This window comes from Oncorhynchus tshawytscha, linkage group LG16 (assembly GCF_018296145.1).
Source record: "Oncorhynchus tshawytscha isolate Ot180627B linkage group LG16, Otsh_v2.0, whole genome shotgun sequence".
NCBI classification, from domain to species: Eukaryota; Metazoa; Chordata; class Actinopteri; order Salmoniformes; family Salmonidae; genus Oncorhynchus; species Oncorhynchus tshawytscha.
Genome location: NC_056444.1, coordinates 68,923,043 through 68,945,575, shown reverse-complemented (window position 1 = coordinate 68,945,575; position 22,533 = coordinate 68,923,043). Strand labels below are relative to the sequence as shown.

General features: G+C 40.7%; 2 protein-coding genes across 11 annotated transcripts in view; both read left to right on the top strand.

The window, feature by feature from the left end:
* Window positions 1-11,811, top strand: part of LOC112216188 (lysine-specific demethylase 5B-B) — a 38,932-nt gene extending 27,121 nt beyond the window's left edge. For 5 of the 7 annotated variants that reach the window (XM_024376002.2, XM_024376000.2, XM_024376001.2 and 2 more), the window contains 12 exons: window positions 1,135-1,259; window positions 1,449-1,599; window positions 1,803-1,917; window positions 2,074-2,429; window positions 6,234-6,372; window positions 6,508-6,687; window positions 6,816-6,974; window positions 7,063-7,512; window positions 7,634-7,718; window positions 7,873-8,135; window positions 10,040-10,294; window positions 10,547-11,811. In XM_024376002.2, the coding sequence (XP_024231770.1) occupies window positions 1,135-1,259; window positions 1,449-1,599; window positions 1,803-1,917; window positions 2,074-2,429; window positions 6,234-6,372; window positions 6,508-6,687; window positions 6,816-6,974; window positions 7,063-7,512; window positions 7,634-7,718; window positions 7,873-8,135; window positions 10,040-10,294; window positions 10,547-10,675 (2,407 nt within the window). In that variant the 3' untranslated portion in view covers window positions 10,676-11,811. The remainder of the gene's footprint in view (window positions 1-1,134; window positions 1,260-1,448; window positions 1,600-1,802; window positions 1,918-2,073; window positions 2,430-6,233; window positions 6,373-6,507; window positions 6,688-6,815; window positions 6,975-7,062; window positions 7,513-7,633; window positions 7,719-7,872; window positions 8,136-10,039; window positions 10,295-10,546) is intronic. The other 2 variants (XM_024376003.2, XM_024375999.2) reach the window with 1 other exon arrangement.
* An 80-nt stretch (window positions 11,812-11,891) lies between these two features.
* On the top strand, window positions 11,892-20,523 carry LOC112216194 (leiomodin-1). 4 transcript variants are annotated; one of them, XR_002948281.2, is made up of 9 exons: window positions 11,892-12,650; window positions 15,078-16,979; window positions 17,221-17,543; window positions 18,548-18,727; window positions 18,979-19,311; window positions 19,409-19,512; window positions 19,627-19,961; window positions 20,073-20,113; window positions 20,264-20,523. XR_002948281.2 is itself a non-coding variant. In XM_024376015.2 (3 exons), the coding sequence occupies exons 1-3, from the start codon at window positions 12,381-12,383 to the stop codon at window positions 17,245-17,247; spliced, it is 2,199 nt and encodes a 732-aa protein (XP_024231783.1). In that variant the 5' UTR covers window positions 11,892-12,380; the 3' UTR covers window positions 17,248-18,893. The 4 variants fall into 4 exon arrangements, 1 of the variants encoding a protein (XP_024231783.1); XR_002948280.2 differs by having other exon boundaries at window positions 17,221-18,727; window positions 19,627-19,705; window positions 19,851-19,961; window positions 20,264-20,522; XR_002948279.2 differs by having other exon boundaries at window positions 17,221-18,727; window positions 20,264-20,522.
* Window positions 20,524-22,533: the final 2,010 nt, after the last annotated feature.

The window sequence follows — 22,533 nt, the reverse complement described above, 5'->3', positions numbered from 1 at the left end:
ACATGGATTTATTAGACTTTTTAAAATGTAGATGTTCCAAAGGCTGGCATCAGCGGCTTGAATGCAGCTTAGCTTGTATGCTTGGAGGCCTGGAGATGCTAAATGTGTGTGTTAATTAACCGTCAATTACCATGAGACCGGCATTGTTTTGCATGACAATAACTGTCTGATAAAATTTCATGACCGCCACAGTCCTATATCAAGGGGTTGTGAAACATTCATACAGACATAAAGGGGAACCAATAGTATTGATTCATGTGAAGGGGGGTAATAAAAAATAAAATTTTGGTTAGGTTGCTCACCTGACACCGACAATATAATAATATAAATCTATGTAACTTTAGTGATTTGGTCAAATGTAAAGGAGTAAAAAGTAAGTTACTTCCTTCAGAAATTACTTGAGAAAGAGTACAGGTACTGCCCACAGAGAGTAACTAGAGAAGTACTAGTTTCTCAAAAACTCAAAGGTAAGTAGTGGGCCATATTCAAACTCATGCCTACTCTGACGTGTGCTTTTGTCAGCAGCTGTACCCACTGGATCACACAGGTGCTAAAATAAACATTAAGCTATTTTGTCTAATTCTTGCCTTGAACATATGAAACAAATTATATAAAAATTAAAAAAACATTAATCCCCCCCCAAAAATATTGTCTATTTATTATATTCCATATAAGAATTCACACGAGACGCACAGTAGCCTGCTTAGAAAGCTTATTGAACTGATGCACAGTGGACCTGCAGTATAAGTTATTGTATAGCCTACAAACACTGCTTCCAGCTGCCCCCTGGCGGTGATTCTAAATATTTAATATTCTTTCAAATCCTCTTGCTGCATGATTATTTTCGTCCTGTGACGAAATGGCTCATATTAAGATCTGACATCTGTGTCCTGTTCAGTGTGCAGTTGGTGTGAACAACATAAGTCCAGGGAGCACATTCAGCAGGGGGAACATTATATGAATGCATACATGATATATTATGTAAACATGTAGAATAAGGAATCATGTCCACTCTATGCAGGACATTTATGTGGTTCTGGTTTTGTCAGATGACTCAAATATGCAGTGTTCTCTTGTCCACACTGATATGGCTTCAATCTCCACAGATATTTATTTTAGTTTCTCTGCTTGCAGTTATAGATTTACACTGGATGATCTGTACCCCATGATGAACGCGGTGAAGCTGCGAGCTGAGTTCTATGACGAGTGGGCCTCCCACGTGACAGAGTCTCTGGAGGCTAAACTGGACAAGAAAAAAAGTGAGAGATGAATTCACCTGGTCTATGTACTTGTCTCCATTAGTAGTGCTAATTAGTGACGTATTAGGCTTAATATGGGTCCTGGAAACTGGCCCAGAGACTGCAGTTAGTAGTGAATTAGGCCTCACACCCTTCTTGTTGTAAAGCACTGTGGCTGTGTAATTAATTATTGTAACCGTTTCTCCTCAGGCCTGTCAGTCTTCCGCTCCCTCATCAATAAATCAGAGTTGAAGATGTTCCCTGACAACGACCTCCTGCGTCAGCTCCGTTTAGTCACACAGGATGCAGAGAAATGCTCCTCAGTTGCCCAGCAGCTACTCAACGGCAAAAGGCAGACCAGGTAACTTACGCAGTCCAGTGAAAGAGGAGTACCACTGGTTAATGTTCCTCCCTCGCTGCAAACATGATCTACTATGCCTGCGTCTTTATTGTATTCCTTAATAAACAGTGTTATTCTAATTTTCTCACCAATGATGTATAAACATGTGCATATTGGAGTATGAATCAATATGATTCAAGGTTTGTCATAATTGCTTCTCCCAGGTATCGCTGTGGTGGAGGGAAGACACAGAGCCAGCTGACTGTGGAGGAGCTGAGGTCATTTGTCAGGCAACTGTACAACCTCCCCTGCAGCCTTCCCCAAGCCCCCAAATTAAAGGTATTGTAAGCCAGTGACTCAATGCCATCATGATATTGAAGCCATTAGAAAACAGGCCTCTGTTTAAATCAATTGATCAGAGGATATTGGAATAAAACAAATCTCAATAGTTTTTTTGATCATAACTGAATCTGAATTATGTTATATTTTTCTTAGGAGCTCTTGAATTGCATTGAAGACTTCCAGCAACACAGTGAGAAGCTCCTGGCAGATGAGACCACCGGCACAGCAGAGATCCAGAGTCTTTTAGATGTTAGCTTTGACTTTGACGTGGAGCTGCCTGAACTTCCATTACTACGGGAGAGGCTGGCACAAGCCCGCTGGCTAGAGGGGGTGCAGCAGGCCAGCACCCAGCGCTCCACCCTGACCCTGGAGACCATGCGGAGGCTGATAGACCAGGGCGTGGGTCTGACCCCTCACCCCTCTGTGGAGAAGGCCATGGCTCGCCTGCAGGAGCTGCTAACTGTGTCTGAACACTGGGAGGACAAGACCAGCAGCCTCCTCAAGGCCAGGTGAGGGCCTGTACACTGAGGGTTTCTCTTTTACATCTGTAATCTGTAAACCAGGGATTCCAGTTTTTTTTGGTGGGTTGTGTATCTGATTTGAAAGAAGAGACCTAAATGTAGTTAAAGGTACTACACAGGATTTATTTTTAAATGTTTGCATTGTAATTTCCGAAAATCTCCATAATATATCTTGCGCTAATAGTGTAATGGTAGTGTTTCACAGTATTATGGTAGTGTTGTGATAGGCTGTGATATTCGCCTATTGATTTCTCCAGCCGGAGTGCCATCTGTTGTCAAACTGAGAAAGCTGTTCTGACTTCTTGGCTGTGTTATCTAGTGGAAATAGCTATTTTCCTGGTTGCTAAAATTCTATACTGTTCCCTCAATTTAAGTACATGTGAGAAAACAAGTACTGAATGGTGTAGGGATTTATTCCGATCACTGTGAAATATCTTTTCAATAACAATTTTTTAAATTTATTTTAAGCTGGTGGTCCAACTTTAAACATCTGTAAAGCTATATTTTTTGTTATTGAAAATAAATGTCACAGTGATCATAATAATTCCCTACACCATTCAGTGCTTGTTTTCTCACATGTACTTAAATTGAGCGAACAGTGTAGAATTTTAGCAACCAGGAAATTGCAGCGTTTTCCACTAGATAACTCAACCACATAGTCAGAATAGCTTTCCCAGTTTGATAACAGATGGCGCTCCGGCGGGAGAAATACATTGGCGAATATCACAGCCAATCAAAACACTGGCGGATAAGTAATACTGTGAAACACTATGATTCCACTAATAGCGCCAGATATGCTATAGACATTTTCTGAAATTACAATGCAAAAATTCTACAGAAATCCTATGTGTAGCACCTTATAAGGTAAACAAATATAAATGGTTTAAGGTCATCTTCTGGTTTTTGTTATTCTGGATCATTTAGACCGTGAATTTACAAAAATGATCCTCACACAGTGATTCAACTCTGGGTCTTGAATTTTACTGAACTTTCTCTACAAAATGAGCCATGTGGTTATATCACTTGTATTAAAGCTAGTGAGGTTTTGCTTTAACTAATGTACAAACATTAGCATTGGTGACTAGATTACTGATTTGTACATTAGCAGAACTATGTCAGTGTCCCTGATTTTGCTTCATTTTAATTCCAGCTAGTGCAAAATGCTGCTGCTAGAATATTCAACAAGATCTACAAAAAGTGAGCATGCATATCTAGTTCTGCTTCATCCCATTGGTATCCAGTGCATTTTAATAACCACTGTCACCAGCGTTTTCAAACAGCTTTTTTAATGGCATGGCTCTCCAAGGAATGTGCATCTATTCTGTGCGCTCCACATATCCACGGTTTACCTTTGAGTCTTTTTCAGTCCAGTTTTAAAGGGATAGTTCACCCAAATTACAAAAATACATTGGTTTCCTTACTCTGTAAGCAGTCTATGGACAAGGTATGACAGCAATCCATGCTTTGGTTTAGTTTCCAGCTTTATCCCCAGGATTTTTAACAAGATGGTGCTGCTCCGTACAGCCGGGGGGAGGCCCAGAGATTTAGTCTTAGTTGTAGTCTTAAAATACCTTTTAGTCTAAGTCACATTTTAGTCATTTCATTCTTCGTTAGTTTTTTATATGTTGTTTAAAACTCTGGACAATTTTAGTCTAGTTTTAGTCAGCCATTTTTGTCACACAGTGTGTTCTTAAAAATATTAATGATGAATATTTAGGCTACCTCTAACTTCCATCTTGTGCACATTCAGATAGTAGGCCTAGTTGGACAAGGTTTTCTCCTCGTATACCTTGGCCGGCAACGTTGATATTGTGTCAGATTATAACCAATGCCAGCCATAATCAACCATATAGGCTATAAAACCTTGCCTACGGTTAACAATTTACAGCTCAGATTTTTAACCCCATAACTTTCAAGGGGGGTAAATAACAGTGTTTCTTTGAAAAGGAGGAGAATTCGAGCTTTTCAAAAATGACAGGACTATTACTGTACTCCTAATATTCAACAAATAGCATTAGTTTTTCCCATAGGAAAAAAGCAACCGCAACTTGCATTAGCAGACCGCGGCACAAGAACGGCAACTCGGATGAATAACAGCGCACATGGGAAAATATAGCTTCTGATGTGATCAAAATAATAGCCTACATGAATGTAAGAGAGAGTAAACATTGATTCCAGTTGAGGTTAGTTACAAGTGAAGTGTCCTGCCTTCGCATCAGTTCAAAAGATTGATAAGTGACTGAAGTGACCTGGGAGCTGTGTGGAAGAGCCAGGCAGATCAGCTCAGACTGCACAACTGAAGGATGTCAATTCTGCCAATGAGAGGATTGCGTGAAATATACTCCATGCATGTTTAGGATTGGACAGAATGGATGAAGAGGAGGTTTGTCAAATTAAATGTCCATTAGTCTTATGTGGAATTCTTTTCTCGTTGTCACATTTTCATACACTAAAATGAAAAGGAATTTGTAATTGTTTTTTTCCCATGACATCTCATTAAGTAATTGTCAGGAAAAATTGGTGATTGTCAAGTATGTTTCGTGATTTGTTGATTAAATTATAACTGTTGTTGTCATACCTTATCCATAGACTGCTTACAGGTTAAGGAAATCCGTGTCATTTTGTAATTTGGGTGAGCTATCCCTTTAATTGTCTGCATCTTTCTAAAGCTAGAGTTCATAAAAAAATGTATTTGTCATTTTAGAGCTTAATATGGTGAGAAGTACTGTTCTTTCTATCTCATCAAGGATGGCTGGATAGTTTTGTTTCTTTATGATTTTATTATCAGTATGTTCAACATTTCCTTTATTATAGAATTGTGCAAAGCCCATATCTCGGTAACTGTGTATGTAGCCTATGCAATGGTTTCAAAGTGTACCATGGTTGCAAGGGACAGTATAGATAGCCTACCTGTAGTTAACTGCCAAAATAAAGGAAACACCAACAGAAACTGTCTTAATAGGGCGTTGGGCCACCACGAGCCGCCAGAACAGCTTCAATGCTCCTTGCCAAAGATTCTACAAGTGTCTGGAACTCTATTGGAGGGATGCGACGCTATTCTTCCATGAGAAATTCCATCATTTGGTGTTTTGTTGTTGATGGTGGTGGAAAACGTTGTCTCAAACACCGCTTCAGAATCTCCCATAAGTGTTCAATTGGGTGACTGAGAGACACACACACACCCTTTAAACTATGCTTCTTTGAGACCCCTCTTTCAAAGTCACTGATGTATCTTATAGCCATGGTAGCCAATATAATGGACAACTGGGCATTTTTGTACAAGACCCTAAGCATGCTGGGATGTTAATTGCTTAATTAACTCAGGAACCACTCCTGTGTGGAAGCACCTGCTTTCAATATACTTTGTCTCTCATTTACTCAAATGTTTCCTTTATTTTGTCAGTTACCTGTATGTGAAGCTACTTAGACTAAATGATCCATCAGTAGTCAGAGGAAAACGTTGCATGGTTCACAACCATCACAGCAGTTATTTCTGCTTACATCAGAATTATCAAGGGTTAAAGCTTTAATTTACCTTTTGTAAAATATGGAGTGCGTAGAAACATATTGTCCAACAAGTGAAGTGAAGTGTCTTAGGAATTGCCCCCAAAAATGATCATGATAGTACATGCATATATTTATTATTAATACACACCTGAGAAAATGTCTCCATAGTCCATACAGATTGATGAATATGATTTTTAGGCTTCCTGGCAGCTGGATAACTGGGCCCCCTTATGCTGGTGACTGACCAGTCTTCTCACCTAACTGTTGTGTTTTCTACTCCATCAGGCCCCCCCTCTCTATAGAAACCCTCTCTGAAACAGCTGAGAAGGTGGCTGGGATCCCTGCTTACCTCCCCAATTGTCTGATGCTGAAGGACTCCATCAGTAGGGCCAGAGAGTGGCTTCAGGAAGCTGAGGCACTTCAGGTACAGAATAATACAACAGGTTTTCACACAGATGTCAGTTGAATAATATTTTTTTAGAAACAATGCTTCCAGGTTGACATGTTATAATGTGTCAACTTTATGTATAGAAAACTTGAATTCTGTGGACTCTTTCAGGATGAAGATTCCATTCCATTGTTTTACAACCTCTCTGATATGGTTATTCGAGGACAAGACATCCCAGTCCAGCTTGGCCCTCTAAAGCAGCTGGAGTCTCTGATGGCAGAGGTGCAGGCCTGGAAAGAGTCTGCAGCTAAAACTTTCCTCATGAAAAACTCTCACTTCACTCTGCTTGAGGTAATGTTCTAATGGCTGTAATGCACCACTCTCTGAAAGTTCCATGAGTGATGTACAGTATATAGCAGTATATATATTATTTCCCAGAAATGCCGTCATTAGAATTCATAATTTGTTCTTGTCCACAGGTTCTGTGTCCAAGATGTGAAGTTGAAGCAGGTTCTCCGAAAAGGAAGTCCAAAAAAGCTAAGGACATCACTCAGCACAGCAAGAAGAAGATGGTGAAGCTTGACTGTCACAGTGATGTGGAAAAAGCCCTCTCAGAGACCAAGGACTCTGCTTCTGCTGTAAGTACACCTACACTGGCAATTTCTCAACTTAATATATATATTTTGAAATTATATGAATTAAAATGTTTTTACATTTCTTTACCAGCTGGCAACTCTCGGGGAGGTGCGGTTACAGGAGATGGGGGCCCTCTCCTCCCTCCGGGCAGCTAATGAGTCCAAGCTCCTTCCCACGGCAGACTGCATGGACCTGAAGGTGTGTGTGTGTCAGAATCCCCCCATGGGAGCCATGTTACAGTGTGAGCTCTGCCGGGACGCCTTCCACAGCGTGTGTGTGAGGGCTTCCTCAGACTCCCGTTCAGCCCAGGCCTGGCTGTGCCCGCACTGCCGACGCTCTGAGAAGCCCTCCCTGGACAAGGTCCTGCCCTTGCTGGCATCGCTGCAGCGTATCCAGGTGCGTCTGCCAGAAGGCGATGCACTTCACTATTTGGTTGAGAGAACAGTCAGCTGGCAACAGCGTGCACGACAGGTCTCTTCCTCCTGTGGATTACCCGACCTGGAGGAGAGCTTTGCAACTCCACCATCTACGGATGGAAAGGTCAGTCAGTCATACCCCTCTTTTGAATTGTAGAGTTATCTATCCATTTTAAAGTGATAATTCTGAATAAGAAACCATTATAATGCTAAATGACCAGATTTTTAAATATTTTTTTATACAGCCAACATGTTTAACTCCAGAGTGGAACAGGACAACTCATGATCAGATGGTCTTCTACACCGAGCAAAGATGCATTCCTCTGCAAGGTCAGTTCTGTGGTATAAAGCAGTGTTGTATAATCTTTTTTAAATCATATCACCAACTGGACTTCTTGGTAACATTATTTTATTGATTAGTTCATTAATTTAGTATTTGAAATGCATTCTACTGATAACTACTGATTTATTTACGCATCTACAGTAGGTTGTAGACATTACATTTTACATGAACAACCTGGCGTGTGCTGTGCTGCTGCAGATCTTAGTGTGGAGCTGGAGGAGTTGATGGTGGAAGGGCTCCTGCTGCAGGTGTCTCTTCCAGAGATCACACAGCTCTACCATGTGTTACTGAACGGGCTGAAAACGCATCATACCAACGAACGCACGTCACTGCAAGATGACGTCCCCTCAGACTGTGACAAACTCAAGCAGTGCAACTCTCAGGGAAAAAGCTTTCCACAAAAGGTTTGTGAGCATGCCTGCTATCAAATACATTTAATTAAATTATACTGTTGAAGTAGGAAGTTTACATACACTTAGGTCATTAACTCGTTTTTCAACCACTCAACAAACTAGTTTTGGCAAGTCGGTTGTGCATGACACAAGTATTTTTTCCAACAATTGTTTACAGACAGATTATTTCACTTATAATTCACTGTATCACAATTCCAGTGGGTCAGAAGTTTACATACGCTAAGTTGACTACCTTTTTAAACAGAACGGAAAATTGCAGAAAATTAGGTCATGGCTTTAGAAGCTTCTGATAGGCTAATTTACATCATTTGAGTCAATTGGAGGTGTACCTGTGGATGTATTTCAAGGCCTACCTTCAAACTCAGTACCTCTTTGCTTGACATCATGGAAAAATCAAAAGAAATCAGCCAAGACCTCAGAAAGAAAATTGTAGACCTCCACAAGTCTGGTTCAACGCCTGAAGGTACCACGTTCATCTGTACAAACAATAGTACGCAAGTATAAACACCATGGGACCATGCAGCCGTCATATACCACTCAGGAAGGAGACGTGTTCTGTCTTCTAGAGAGGAACTTACTTTGGTGACAAAAGTGCAAATCAATCCCAGAACAACAGCAAAGGACCTTGTGAAGATGCTGGAGGAAACAGGTACAAAAGTATCTATATCCACAGTAAAACGAGTCCTATATTGACATAACCTGAAAGGCCGCTCAGCAAGGAAGAAGCCACTGCTCCAAAACTGCTATAAAGAAAGCCAGACTACAGTTTGCAACTGCACGTGGGGTCAAAGATTGTACTTTTTGGAGAAATGTCCTCTGGTCTGATGAAACAAAAATAGAACTGTTTGGCCATAATGACCTTTTTTTAATAAATACAAATATTTCACCTTTATTTAACCAGGTAGGCTAGTTGAGAACAAGTTCTAAAGCAAAGCAGTGTGACACAGAAAACAACACAGAGTTACACATGCAATAACATGGAATAAACAATAAACATGCCAATAACACAATAAATAAGTCAATGACCATCGTTATGCTTGGAGGAAAAAGAGGAGGCTTGCCAGCCGGAGAACACCATCCCATCCGTGAAGCACGGAGGTGGTAGCATCATGTTGTGGGGTGCTTTGCTGCAGGGGGGACTGGTGCCCTTCACAAAATAGATGGCATCATGAGGGAGAAATTGTGTGGATATATTGACGCAACATCTCAAGATGTCAGTCAGGAAGTTAAAGCTTAGTCGCAAATGGGTCTTCAAAATGGACAATGACCCCAAGCATACTTCCAAAGTTGTGGCAAAATGGCTTAAGGACAACAAAGTCAAGGTAATGGGGCGGCCATCACAAATCCCTGACCTCAATCCTTTAGAAAATTTGTGGGCAGAACTGAAAAAGCGTGTGCGCGCAAGGAGGCCAACAAACTTGACTCAGTTACACCAGCTCTGTCAGGAGGAATGTGCCAAAATTCACCCAACTTATTGTGGGAAGCTTGTGGAAGGATACCCAAAACATTTGACCCAAGTTAAACAATTTAAAGGCAATGCTACCAAATACTAATTGAGTGTATGTAAACTTCTGACCCACTAGGAATGTGATGAAAGAAATAAAAGCGGAAATAAATAATTCTCTCTACTATTATTCTGACATTTCACATTCTTAAAATAAAGTGGTGATCCTAACTGACCTAAGACAGGGAAGTTTGACTAGGATTAAATGTCAGGAATTGTGAAAAACTGAGTTTAAATGTATTTGGCTACGGTATAAGTACACTTCAGACTTCAACTGTATGTATTTGTATTATTGACAAGTATTGGTTTATTACTGTTACGACGGTATCACGACTGTTGAAAAGAAGAAATACATTTTACTTAGTTTAAGAGGTGTTTTTAATCTCTTCAGGATGGGTTGATAAAGGAAGGAGTGAACGGAGCAGAGAAGAAGGCTAAGCGACGCCTGGAGAGGGAGGCTGTAGAGCCAGAGCGCAGGGACAAGGCCAAGAAGCTCCAGAACAAGAGACAGAAAATTAACAAAGACAAGAACCTGGAACGCAAGGCGGCGTCGACCTCCTCGTCTCACTCCGACTTCTCCCAGTCAGATGACTCTGAAGAGGAGATGTGTCCAGCAGAGGGATGCCAGCAACCTGAAGGAGATGAGGTCAGTTTAACTTTTTTGATAAATCACTCACTGACAAGATAACAATAAAAGATAAGCAATACTTTAACTGACAACCTTATTGAATGACTAGTAGAGTGTTGGTGTTTAAATAAAGGAGACAGGGACAGAATGCCTAGCAGTTTGTTTGTAGAAGAGATTGTAAAATGTACTGAATGTTCAGTTCCTTGCCTGACTTATGTCACTTGGGTTAGATTTTATTTGAGATTTATTTGGCCTTTTGATTTATTTCAGGTCGACTGGGTCCAGTGTGATGGCAGCTGTAACCAGTGGTTCCACCAGGTCTGTGTGGGTGTGACAGCTGAGCTGGCTGAGAAAGAAGACTATGTGTGTGACAACTGCACAATAAGCGATGGTCGCTGAGGAAATGAGGAGGGACTGGATGGGGAGTTTACTCCATTAGCAACTCAGTCACACAAGTCAGGATGTGTCACAGACCCTGCCCTCATACCCCCCAACCCAGCCCTTCATGTCCCCATCCCCTTTGTAACAACGGTGCTATCTGCTCTTTATTGGGTTGTTGTCCAGAACTATACTGCTTGGTTACTTTTTTTGTATTTTACCTATTTTTCTTTCCTCCTCTGATCTGTTGGTTGTTGTGACAGAATGTGGATCAGTGTGCTTCATGGGTTTCCATTGCATTGGGTGGCGCAAAGGAGTCAAACAATAAGTTACCCTGTAAAGATCAAAGGGGGTGTGGTATATGGCCAATATACAATGGCTAAGGGCTGTTCTTATGCATGACGCAATGTGGAGTGCCTGTATACAGCTCTTAGCCGTGGTATATTGGCCATATACCACAAACCCCTGAGGTGTCTTATTGGTATTATAAACTGGTTACCAATGTAATTAGCTAGAACAGTAAATGAGTAATTTTGTGTCATACCAGTGGTATATTGTATGAGATATCACGGCTTTCAGCCAATCAGCATTCAGGGCTTGAACCACCTAGTTTTTATGTCTGATATACCACTGCTCTCAGCCAATCAGCATTCAGGACCCAAACTACCCAGTTTATAATACAGTATATTGTACATGGAACTTCCTTGCATACAAAACCAGAGACTCAGAGAATGTGGGTTAAGGTCCCCTTCTTCCCCCTCCCCCTTAAAAAAATATATAAATAATGTAATAGAAAGAACTGTATTTTTCAGGAAACCCAGTGCTTAGTACATGCATCTGAATAATATAATTATTCAGAAAATTTTGGTAGACTGTTTTATTTATCTGAGGAATAATGTTTGTCTGAATTGATTTCAATGGGTTGGTCTCCTCTGAACTATGTGTTGGTGCTTTTAGCAATGGTTTGATGTACAGAAACAAAGTGTATATGCTGTAGGGTAAGTTACAGTTGTGGACTAGTAATGTAGCAGACAGAAGGAACCCTATCAACTGCCACATATGTGCTTGGGTGGGTTACTTTGGGAAGGAAGGGAGAGGGGTAGTTTGACATTGCAGTTTATATTGTGGAATAAAAACATTTTTGTTCTAATAGCAAAGGGAAGGTTTTCATATTTTCATTTGGTCCACCACTGGATGACCTCATATCAACACTATAGCATGTAGTAAAAACTCATAAAAGCAGGCTTATTACATAATGAATGCATGAGGGTACTTAGTGTTTGGTCAAGCTCTGATTTAAAGAATCTGAAATACATTTGCATTGACATAATAGGCTACAAAAGTATAATTCTCTTTTGATGACATGTACAATCATTCTTATAATGGGGCCATACAGCATAGAGACGATTAATAACTGTCATTTTGCATTTTTCGCTTGTGTTGTCATATGGCTTCAGTCCAGCTCCAGTGCTCTGATCTCAAATTGGGCATTGAGCTAAACAGTTCTTCTGAGAGGCGGTCCAGGCAGTCTGATAGGCCAGTACCCTCTCTTTGTCCAAACTATTTCAATCGCATTGAAATCCCATTTCAAATAGATACTGGTGAGGTCAATGAACCTGAACTTAGTGTACCAATATAATACAACTATTATTGTCAAAGGTATTTTTGAGACCAGCAGTGCAAATTACTCATCGAGTTGCGCAACAGGACATTTTTGTGGGAAATAATGTCGAGGAGGAAAGTGCGGAATCAACGCCCCGCCGAGAGTGAGGAGGACTCCGATATTGACAACCTGTTAGCCGCTCTGACACTCGCGGAGGTGGAAGAGCTGCAGAGCGAACTGACCGTTATTGACCCGGATCCAACTGTGCCAGTCGGACTCCGGCAGAAGAACCAGACAGACAAGCAGCCGTCAATAAAATACAATAGGGGGGCAATGCTTGACTACTGTGAGCGCGAAACCAAGAAACTCATTCAAAGGGAGCTGTCCTTTGAGGTATGGTGACACTGTTTCCGCCAATGTCATTGTTAACTGTACGTAAAGGACCGTTTCTAACCAAGAAAACAAATGCAATAGTTGGAGTTTCTTGCTGTTTGAACCCTGAAGAGGTGTTATTACAGTATGAATAGTGTAGCCTAGATGTAGCTGTCAATCGAATACTTCAAGTACCAATTTGACAGTTTATTAAAGTGCCCAAGTATATCAGGACCCTGGCTTCCAGACATGGTGCAGTGATTTCAGGATTCAACATCAGGGATGATGGGGGTTATCAGGCAGATGAAGATACTATTGTGGGCAATGTTTCACGAACTTAAAATATAACTTCTGTCTCTTCTGGAAATAAATAAATAATAATTGTATGGAGTTCAACAGAAAGTGGGGATACAGACAGATGTATGATCATGCTGTAATGATCAGGGTGTAATCCTATATTAGGTTGTTTTTTCATGAAAGTAAATATGAGATAACCACACAGGTCTCAGATCTTGACTGTGACAATACCACTATTTCATAGAGTTAATTTGTTTTAAAATGCCACAGTGATATCCTAATAATAATAAAGAAGCTTAGACACTGAGCTTATCTGTTAATGTATGTTGGCACCCAGCTGTTGGATATAGGCTCCAACAGCTGGCCGGTAAGGAAACATAAGCCCTGTTGAAACAGTCTTGTGTGTAGAGACTAATGAGATGTCTTGTTGTTTGAAAAGGATCCAGAGCAGGGGTACAGAAGACCCAGTTTGAACAGGCAAAATCATCCCTCTGAACAGTTGCTAGGCAGTGCAATTTTTATTATAAACAAATGAGCCCATGGAGCCCTAAAGAAAAAAGACACTACATAATCTTGAGATTTTATTTTCAGCACACAAACAAGACTCGGAGTGTCTTCAGTGTTTTCATTACTTTGCAACAAGTAATGTGATGAAGGTGTTATGTGATTACTGGGATTTTGAGTCCGAGTGTGTATTTGTGGGAATAAAATTATTTTGACTGTATGTAATTGATTTTACATGTGCTATCTCAGGATCTAAATGTATTTCATTGACAAGTATATTGACCACTATACCATGCCATGTATAAATAGCAGGATATGTGATTCTAGCTATTCAAATGTTAACTAGACTGCTACATAATTAGTTATAAATACTAAATGATCCATCCTACAAAGCTGTACATGGGCCTCTGTGGTGTAGACCTTCTGTATGGTGTTTTCATAAAGCCCCTTGAAATCTGGTTTTGGTGAAAAGGGTAAGAGACAGGCTCATAGAATAATGAGTCTTGTTAATGCTGGCATGCTGGGTCCAGTTCTAAGACAAATTAAATTCCAGAGCGAACGCTCCTCTCGCTCTGACCTATACTGCCTTTTAAGGAAACATCTGCCAGAGTTACTTACACAGTGGCTTACAGATCCCTACAGACGTTTCAGCCTGTAAGGGATGCAAAAACCCTGATTCCTATATGCAAAATATAAAATTTTACAAAACAAACAGATGGTGCTCGTAGAGGCAATGTTCCATCGGTTTTACGTAGGCTGTTAAGGACATAAACATTCCAGATGCATTCTGAAAATATTTCCAAACTTACAAAAACATACATAGATGTTACATTCTTTATTAAATAATGAATACTAGACTACACACTAGCAATTCAGAGGGGCTGGGTTAAATGCAGAAGACACATTTGTATGCATTCAGTTGTACAACTGACTAGGTTTCCCCCTTTCCCTTTCCTTCCCTACATCGTGAATTGCTTACTAGAAAATGTGTAGTATACTGTAGAATACTATATTACACACTGTAGTATCCCTTGATCATGTGTAGTGCTTATTAGAATGTTGTAAATATACAGTATTATCAGTAATGTCCACAAAAACACTTCAGTCTGCAAAAACACTTTTTTAACTGTAGTAAATACTTCATTATTTAATTTGCGTATATCTATTCCCCTACCCCATACTGCAATTTGTTACATCCTTAAGTGGAAAATCTACATGCCAAGTATAGACCATAAATTGTATCCCTACAGGTTATAGAAAAGAGCAGAAGCTCTAACTATTTCTCCAGTAGATCTCCTGAAGGACAAAGATTCCATTTCTATGTCGAAGATAATAAAACAAAAACACTACAGTAATGTCCACAAAAACACTACAGTAAATACTACGGTATAGTACAGTCTGCAAAACACTACAGTAAATACTACATTCATTACTATATTATATACTACATATACTACAGTTATTTTACAACAGTATTTACACTAAAGTGAACTGTAAATACTACATTATTTACAATAGTGTTTTTGCAGACTTAAAAAAACACTACAGTGAATACTATACTATTTATACCATAGTATACTATAGTATTTTTTCATGTGGGCTTGTATGATAAATGCAACTATCTTTCTTATGTTCTTGATACTGAAGGAGCCAACAACTGACAGAGTGAAACGGGAACGCCTGAAGAAGATGGGGAAGAGCTGTGATAGTTTCTTCTACTTCAAGTCAGATGACCAGGATGACCAGGATGTCATGGACCTAAACTTCTCTGCTGTGGAGACCCCTAAGGAGGACATATCCAAGGACGAAGAGGAAAAACCTCAGAGCAAGAACTTGAAGGGTGAGGGAGGGAGTGGAGAGGGAAATGAGGAAAGGCCACATAGTAGGTTAGGGGGAGATGAGGACAAAGACCATGAAAAAAAGGAAGATAAGATTGTTGAAAAAAGCAATGAAGTACAGGTTGAAGAAAATGAGAAAAAGGAGGAGTGCATAAACAAGGAGAAGGGTAGTAACAAAACACTTGATCTTATCTCAAAATTACAAACAAAAAAAGAAGATACAAAAGAAAAGGAGCAAAAAGATATCAGAAAAAAGACAGTCTCTAAAACCAAGGATCTGATTTCAAAGCTTCAAGGGCATGCTGATAAAGACGATACTAAGGAGAAAGAGAAGAAAGAAAAACCTAAAAAAATGAAGGATAGCAAGATCGCAAGAGGAATTTTCTCTAAAGTAGAGGAAAAGCAGAAAGAACTCAGGGGTACTGAGGTGATGGAAAAGAGGAATAATGAGAAGGACAAAGATAGCGAAAACACCAAATCACACAGGAAACCAAGTAGAGTCCAGGATGAGACACAGATAGACAGTGAAAAGAAGACAGAAAGGACTCCTAATAAAAACAGTAAAGCCAGCAACGTAAACCTAGAGAACAGTAGTAGGGAAGAACGCTCAGCTGGTGAAGTCATGGAGGGAGGCGAGGGGGACGAGGAGGCCAGCATGTTTGATGAGCTCCTGGAGCATGTCAGAAAAGACGACCCTTTAATGACTGAGCTCAATGTCAACAACTCAGACGTCATCAAGACCCACACCCTCATCCAGTTTGCAGAGGCACTACAACACAACACACATGTCAAGACGTTTGCTTTAGCCAACACCCGAGCTGACGACCATGTGGCTTATGCCATTGCTGGCACTCTGCGGAACAACACGTCTCTGACCAACGTCATCCTTGACTCCAACCACCTCACTGGCAAGGGAATTTTGGCCGTGGTACACGCCTTAGAGAAAAATGTAACCATCACTGAACTGCGCTTCCACAACCAGCGACACATCTGTGGAGGCAAGACAGAGATGGAGATGGCCAATGTATTGAGAAACAACACCAGGTTGCTGAAGCTGGGCTACGGCTTTGAACTGGCCGGCCCAAGGATGACCATGACCAACATCCTGAGTCGGAACATGGACCTGCAGAGGCAACGTCGACTGGAGGAGAAGAAACAAGCACAAGCCCAGCAATCCCAGCTGCCTCAGCCATACCAGCCAACACGTCAGACACCACAACCACAGACCAACACAAAAAAGAACACATTGCCTTTGGGGAAGTTTTCTTGCGAACCTTCAACTCAACCCCAATCCAAGTCTGTTGGTGAGACTAAGAGGACAGGAAACCTCCTGAAAACATCGCCCTTTTTGTCCCCCCCTAACCCCTCACCTGAACCCTTCCACAAGGGGAGCTCCAAAGCTGTGGGTAAGCTAAACCCTAAGGCTTGGGGTAGTAGGTCTGGACCAGGGTCTACAACACCTCCACCTCAGGCTGGGGATGGTGTATCTGGTCCTGGGTCTACACCACCTCCACCTCAGGCTCTTAAGGCTGGCCGATCTGGACCAGCTCCACCTCCTCCCCCTGCCCCAGTGTTGGAGGGCCTAAGGAAAGCCCTCATGCCTGCCTCACAGAGAAAACTCAACGGGCAGACTTCACGCCACGGAGAGAGGAACACTAGGGACCAGTTGCTGGACTCCATTCGCAACAGCACACTGAAAGCTCTAAAAAAGGTTGGAACAGGAGAGGAGTGGAAGTTGTTTGTGAAAGCAGCATCCTAATAATATCAATACAATGTTATTAATGTGGTGAGCAGCCAACAGTATGAGGAATGACAGGAATTTTGATTACATCTGTAGACTGTAAAATTACTGTAACATCTATATGAATCCAGCATTTCCCTTGAAATTACAGTCAGGAAGAATGTAGTGTATTGGTAAATAAATTAAATCTAAATCTTTTACTCTCTGGCAGGTTGATGTTCCAAAGCTGCTTCAATAAAGGTGGGGATGACAGCAAGAAGAGGTTGGACTTGATACAAAAACAGAACAGCATTTGTTTTACAGTAGTAGACCGGGGTGAAGCCCTGCCTCTGTTGTTGCTGCTGAGATATGGAGAGATATCTGATCCAGTTGGTACTTCGAGCCAGAAGGTGGTTATGGTGGTTTGTAATCATACAAAGTGAAAGCATCTTAGGCTACATTGCCTGCTGACTTCAGTCTCCCTCAGTTGAATCTCTCCCTCCTGTTCTTCCGAGATGCCCATATTTGGTCATTGCATTGAAGACACAGTATGATGTAAGAATAACTCCTCTGTTCTTTTTAATTACTGGATGATGGCCAGTTGGATGTCCTGCTCTTTCATGTGAGGCTTTGTCTGGCGAAGAGGTGGGGAGAATGGGGGAGGTGGAAAGGGAATAGTTAAAAGGGGACGAGCAACTGGAAGGAAATGCTTACACATTGCAAGTCACTGTATTTTCCTATTTTCAACAGTTATGTGGCCATAAGCGCAATGAACAAGGGCATTTGTTTGATGTTTATTTAAAGACCATTTTCCATTGTCACTGTCAAAAGATGTAATTAATCATTTAACCAAACACATACTGTAGCTAGTATTGAACACACAACTTGTATATGAAGTGCGTGTGGGTTCATAATCTGGTCAATGTGTAATATAACAGCAGCCAATCTCTCTGTTAGTTGTCCATAGGGATACCAACTGCTTACAACATGCATGTATGAGGCACTTCCCTAGAGCTGGCAGGAGACCTCTTGAACTTTGCAAGCATTTAACTATGATGGATTGTGTCCTGAGAGGGAAGGGAATATATTTTGGGAATAGTTAGTGCTATCTGGGATCCTTGGGACATCCAGTCCCTACCCTAAATCCTAACCCCAACCTTAACTCTTACCTTAAGCATTTTACATTTCATATTCAATGGGGTAGTTGAAATAGCAAAACTCCCGGATAGCAAGGACCTTTTGAGAAGGGTTTGAGAATGTTGTGTTTTGAATTCACTCATGGGGTGTACCACACAGATGTTTTAAGTCATGACAATATACCAAGACCATTCTGAAATGTATTTACAGAACCAAACAAAACATATTAATATGTCTGGTTTCGAGAATGCATCCGATAGCTAGTCATTAAATTCCTCCAGATGAACAATTTTGGAATATTCTGTCTGTTTTAGATGTCTACATCCGCCTTATAGAGGCTTTTGATTTAACAAAAGTAGCTCCTGTCTGTAGCACTTCCTTCCTGAAATGTTGCAATCCGTTTATATTTTTCACTTCCTTAGGTAAGACAAAAACAGCCCTGAGCCACTGCAAATGATGCTGGTCAATGGAAACTGATACGGTGACAGTAGGGGCATTCGGGAGAAAAGTGGGTCTGTCCTCACATGTAGAGTATCTGTGGTGAAATTATTTTACAACTGAAAACATGAAAATCTATCTGAAGTTTCTCCTTTACTTGCCAGGTGAGATTTTAACACTCAGATACAATTGCAGACACTTTTTGTTATTGTAGATTTGCTGTTGTTGTTGATTACAATTGCAGAAATCTTTTGTTGTTGTTGATTATTTTATTTGTGAAAGAGACCACTGCATACTGCAACTTTTATAGAATAAAACTCTACCAAACAATTTTATGTTTTTATTATTTATTTCATGTTTCAACTATTTGTTTTTATACCGATAAAAAATAACATTGTTTTTCTATTTTTTCAAGTTCTATACTGTGATGCAAAATTGAGCAAATTTGGAGCGCACGGATATGAAGGTGGAGCTTTAGACATTGAGTGTTCATATCCAGATGGATATCAATATAAACCCAAATACTTGTGTCGCCATCCCTGTTCCAACAGTGACATTCTCATCAGAAGTGTGAAGGGTGAAGCATTTGTCCCAGTAGGAAGATTTTCAGTGTATGACAATGTCCTTGGATGTACTTTCATTGTCAGCATCCAAAACCTGGAATTACAGGACTCTGGACATTATTATTGTGGACTTGATAAGTGGGGAAGAGATGTTTTAACAAAAGTAGAGATCTCTGTGAGTAAAGGTATGCACATTATTTTGCTTTGATCTCCCTTTTGATTATCTTTGCATGCACAAACATTTTACCTGGTCTACCCTCTACTTACTATGTGTACCCACAGCTCCATTGGTCACTTCACTGTCTACACCTGCCCCTGTGATTGACAGGAAGGACACCACTGAAACTAACAAATATGTTTCCTCAGAGGTCCCCACCTTTACACAGGTTGATATAACTTTGAATAGCTTAAAAAAAAGAAGCTCCTGTTGTACATTTTTGTTATATTCTAACATATCTTCTATATATTTTCTGTATACTTTTGTTTTTGCTCATTTAAAGGTGCCATACAAAAAGTTACCTGTTGCAGATTGGGATGTCACACCTCCAACAACCTCAACTATTCAGATTGGTAGCCCAGGTAATTGAACATTCGGAGTGTCTGCGGATCCGACTTCTCTGGACCCCTCTTCCTGAACTTTAGGCTACTCTGTTTTGTTCCAAACACACAATGGAAAACATGGGTTTGATTGAGATTTTGTTGAATTATTCTCACTGTAATTTAGGCTTTGTACGTGTCCACGTTGTTGTGGGAGCTGTCCTTGGACTATTGATGTGTTGCACTGTGGTTGCACTTGGTCTACTCCTCAGAAAACAATCAATGTCACGCTCACTGAGTAAGACCAAGTATTCTCTCTTTGATAGCCTACCTACATATCATATTGTACTTATGAAAACACTATAATTTTGTTTATGATATGTTGAAGCCTATAATTTGTGTCCCTTAGCATTTCCATCATCTGAATCAGATCCTGTAGATATTGCACAGGTGAATTGGATATTTGTTTTAAGTTGAAGCTTTATCATATTTTAAATAACATTTTGCATGCCCTCATCAGACAGCAGACATTATGCTATATGCACCAACTCACTCAACAAATAAACTCTACCCAATGCCCCCCCTCCCTCTCTCTCTCAGGATGAAGAGGACACTTGTCATGTGTATGATGAGATAATTATGTACAGCTCCAACAGTGACTTGTACTGCACAATTAGGTTTTGTGAAACCCCACCGGAAATAGAAGACAATGCTCTCTACTCCCTCCTGACACTAAATGAACAAAGACCTCAGTGAGGGTCACAAGTCTCTAATCAACAGAGGGTATTCGCACAACACTGCCAACACATTGATATTGGATGTGCAGTATCATTATTGCCATTATGTGTGTGTGTGGGGGGGGGGGTTACAGTTGAAGATTGTCAGATGTTTGCACTGTTACCCTGCATCTGTTTCCTCTGATACAGTGCCTAGTGAAAATAAAAAATATTGAATATTTTCCAAAATATTGTATTATATTTTTTAAACGTAGATGTCTTGATTGCATATGTCTTCACACCATTACAGCTGTGAAACATTTTGAATGAGATTCTACCAACTTTGCACAACTCTTAGAGCAACATTCAGTAGAGTGCATTCGGAAAGTATTCAGACCCCTTGACTTTTTCCACATGTTGTTACGTTACAGCCTTATTCTAAAATTGATTAAATAAAAACATGTCTTAATCAATCTACATACAATACCCCAATATTGACTAATTGAAAACAGGTTTTAGAAATGTTTGCTAATTTGTTAAATATAAAAAACAGAAATACCTTATTTACTTAAGTATTCAGACCCTTTGTTATGACACTCGAAATTGAACTCAGATGCATCCTGTTTCCATTGACCATCCTTGAGATGTTTCTACAACTTAATTGGAGTCCACCTGTGGTAAATTCAAATGATTGGACATGATTTGGAAAGGCAAACACCTGTCTATATAAGGTCCCATAGTTGACAGTGCATGTCAGAGCAAAAACCAAGCCATGAGGTCGAAGGAATTGTCCGTAGAGCTCCGAGACAAGATTGTGTCGAGGCACAGATCTGGGGAAGGGTAGCAAAACATTTCTGCAGCATTGAAGGTCCCAAAGAACACTGTGGCCTCCATCATTCTTAAATGGAAGAAGTTTGTAACCACCAAGACTCTCTTTGGCTGCCCGGCCAAACTGAGCAATCGGGGAGAAGGGCCTTGGTCAGAGAGGTGACCAAGAACCTGATGGTCACTTTGATAGAGCTCCAGAGTTCCTCTGTGGAGATGTGAGAACCTTCTAGAAGGAGAACCATCTCTGCAGCACTCCACCAATCAGGCCTTTATGGTAGAAGGGCCAGAAGGAAGCCCCTCCTCAGTAAAAGGCACATGACAGCCCACTTGGAGTTTGCCAAAAGGCACCTAAAGGTCTCTTAGAACATGAGAAACAAGATTATCTGTTCTGATGAAACCAAGATTGAACTCTTTGGCCTGAATGCCAAGCATCACGTCTGGAGGAAACCTGGCACCATCCCTACGGTGATGCATGTTTTTCAGCTGCAGGGACTGGGAGACTAGTCAGGATCGAGGGAAAGATGAACGGAGCAAAGTACAGAGAGATCTTTGATGAAAACCTGCTCCAGAGCGCTCAGGACCTCAGACTGGTGTGAAGGTTCACCTTCCAACAGGACCCTAAGCACACAGCCAAGGCAACGCAAGAGTCCTTGAGTGGCCCAGCCAGAGCCCGGACTTGAACCCAATCGAACATCTCTGAAAAGACCTGAAAATAGCTGTGCAGCGACGCTCCCCATCCAACCTGACAGAGCTTGAGAGGATCTGCAGAGAAAAAATAAATAAAATATAAATTAGCAAACATTTCTACAAACCTGTTTTTGCGTTGTCATTATGGGGCATTGTGTGTAGATTGATGAGGGGGGAAAACTATTTAATAAATTTTAGAATAAAGCTGTAACGTAACAAATTCTGTAAAAAGTCAAGGGGTCTGAATACTTTCCTTTGTTTTTGTCAAAATTGCTCAAGCTCAGTAAATTTGTTTGCGAGTCATTGATGCACAGCAATATTCAAACCTTGTCTCTGATTTTCAAGCTGATTTAAGTCAGGACTGAGACTGGACCATTCAGGAAGACTCAATACCTATTGGAATGCCATTCTGATGTGTCTTTGGCATAACATTTTTTGTTATGTCCCCGATGAAAAATAAAACTCTATCCCAGGTTTAGGTATTCAGAAGACTGATGCAGGGTTTCGTCTAACTTTTTATCTGAGCTTTGCTCCTTGCTCCTAGAGTTTTATTTTTCAGAGGGACAATTACACAATTTTTTATGTCAAAGACACACCGAATGGCTTTCCAAGAGGTTGAATGTTCCTGAGTGGTCCAGC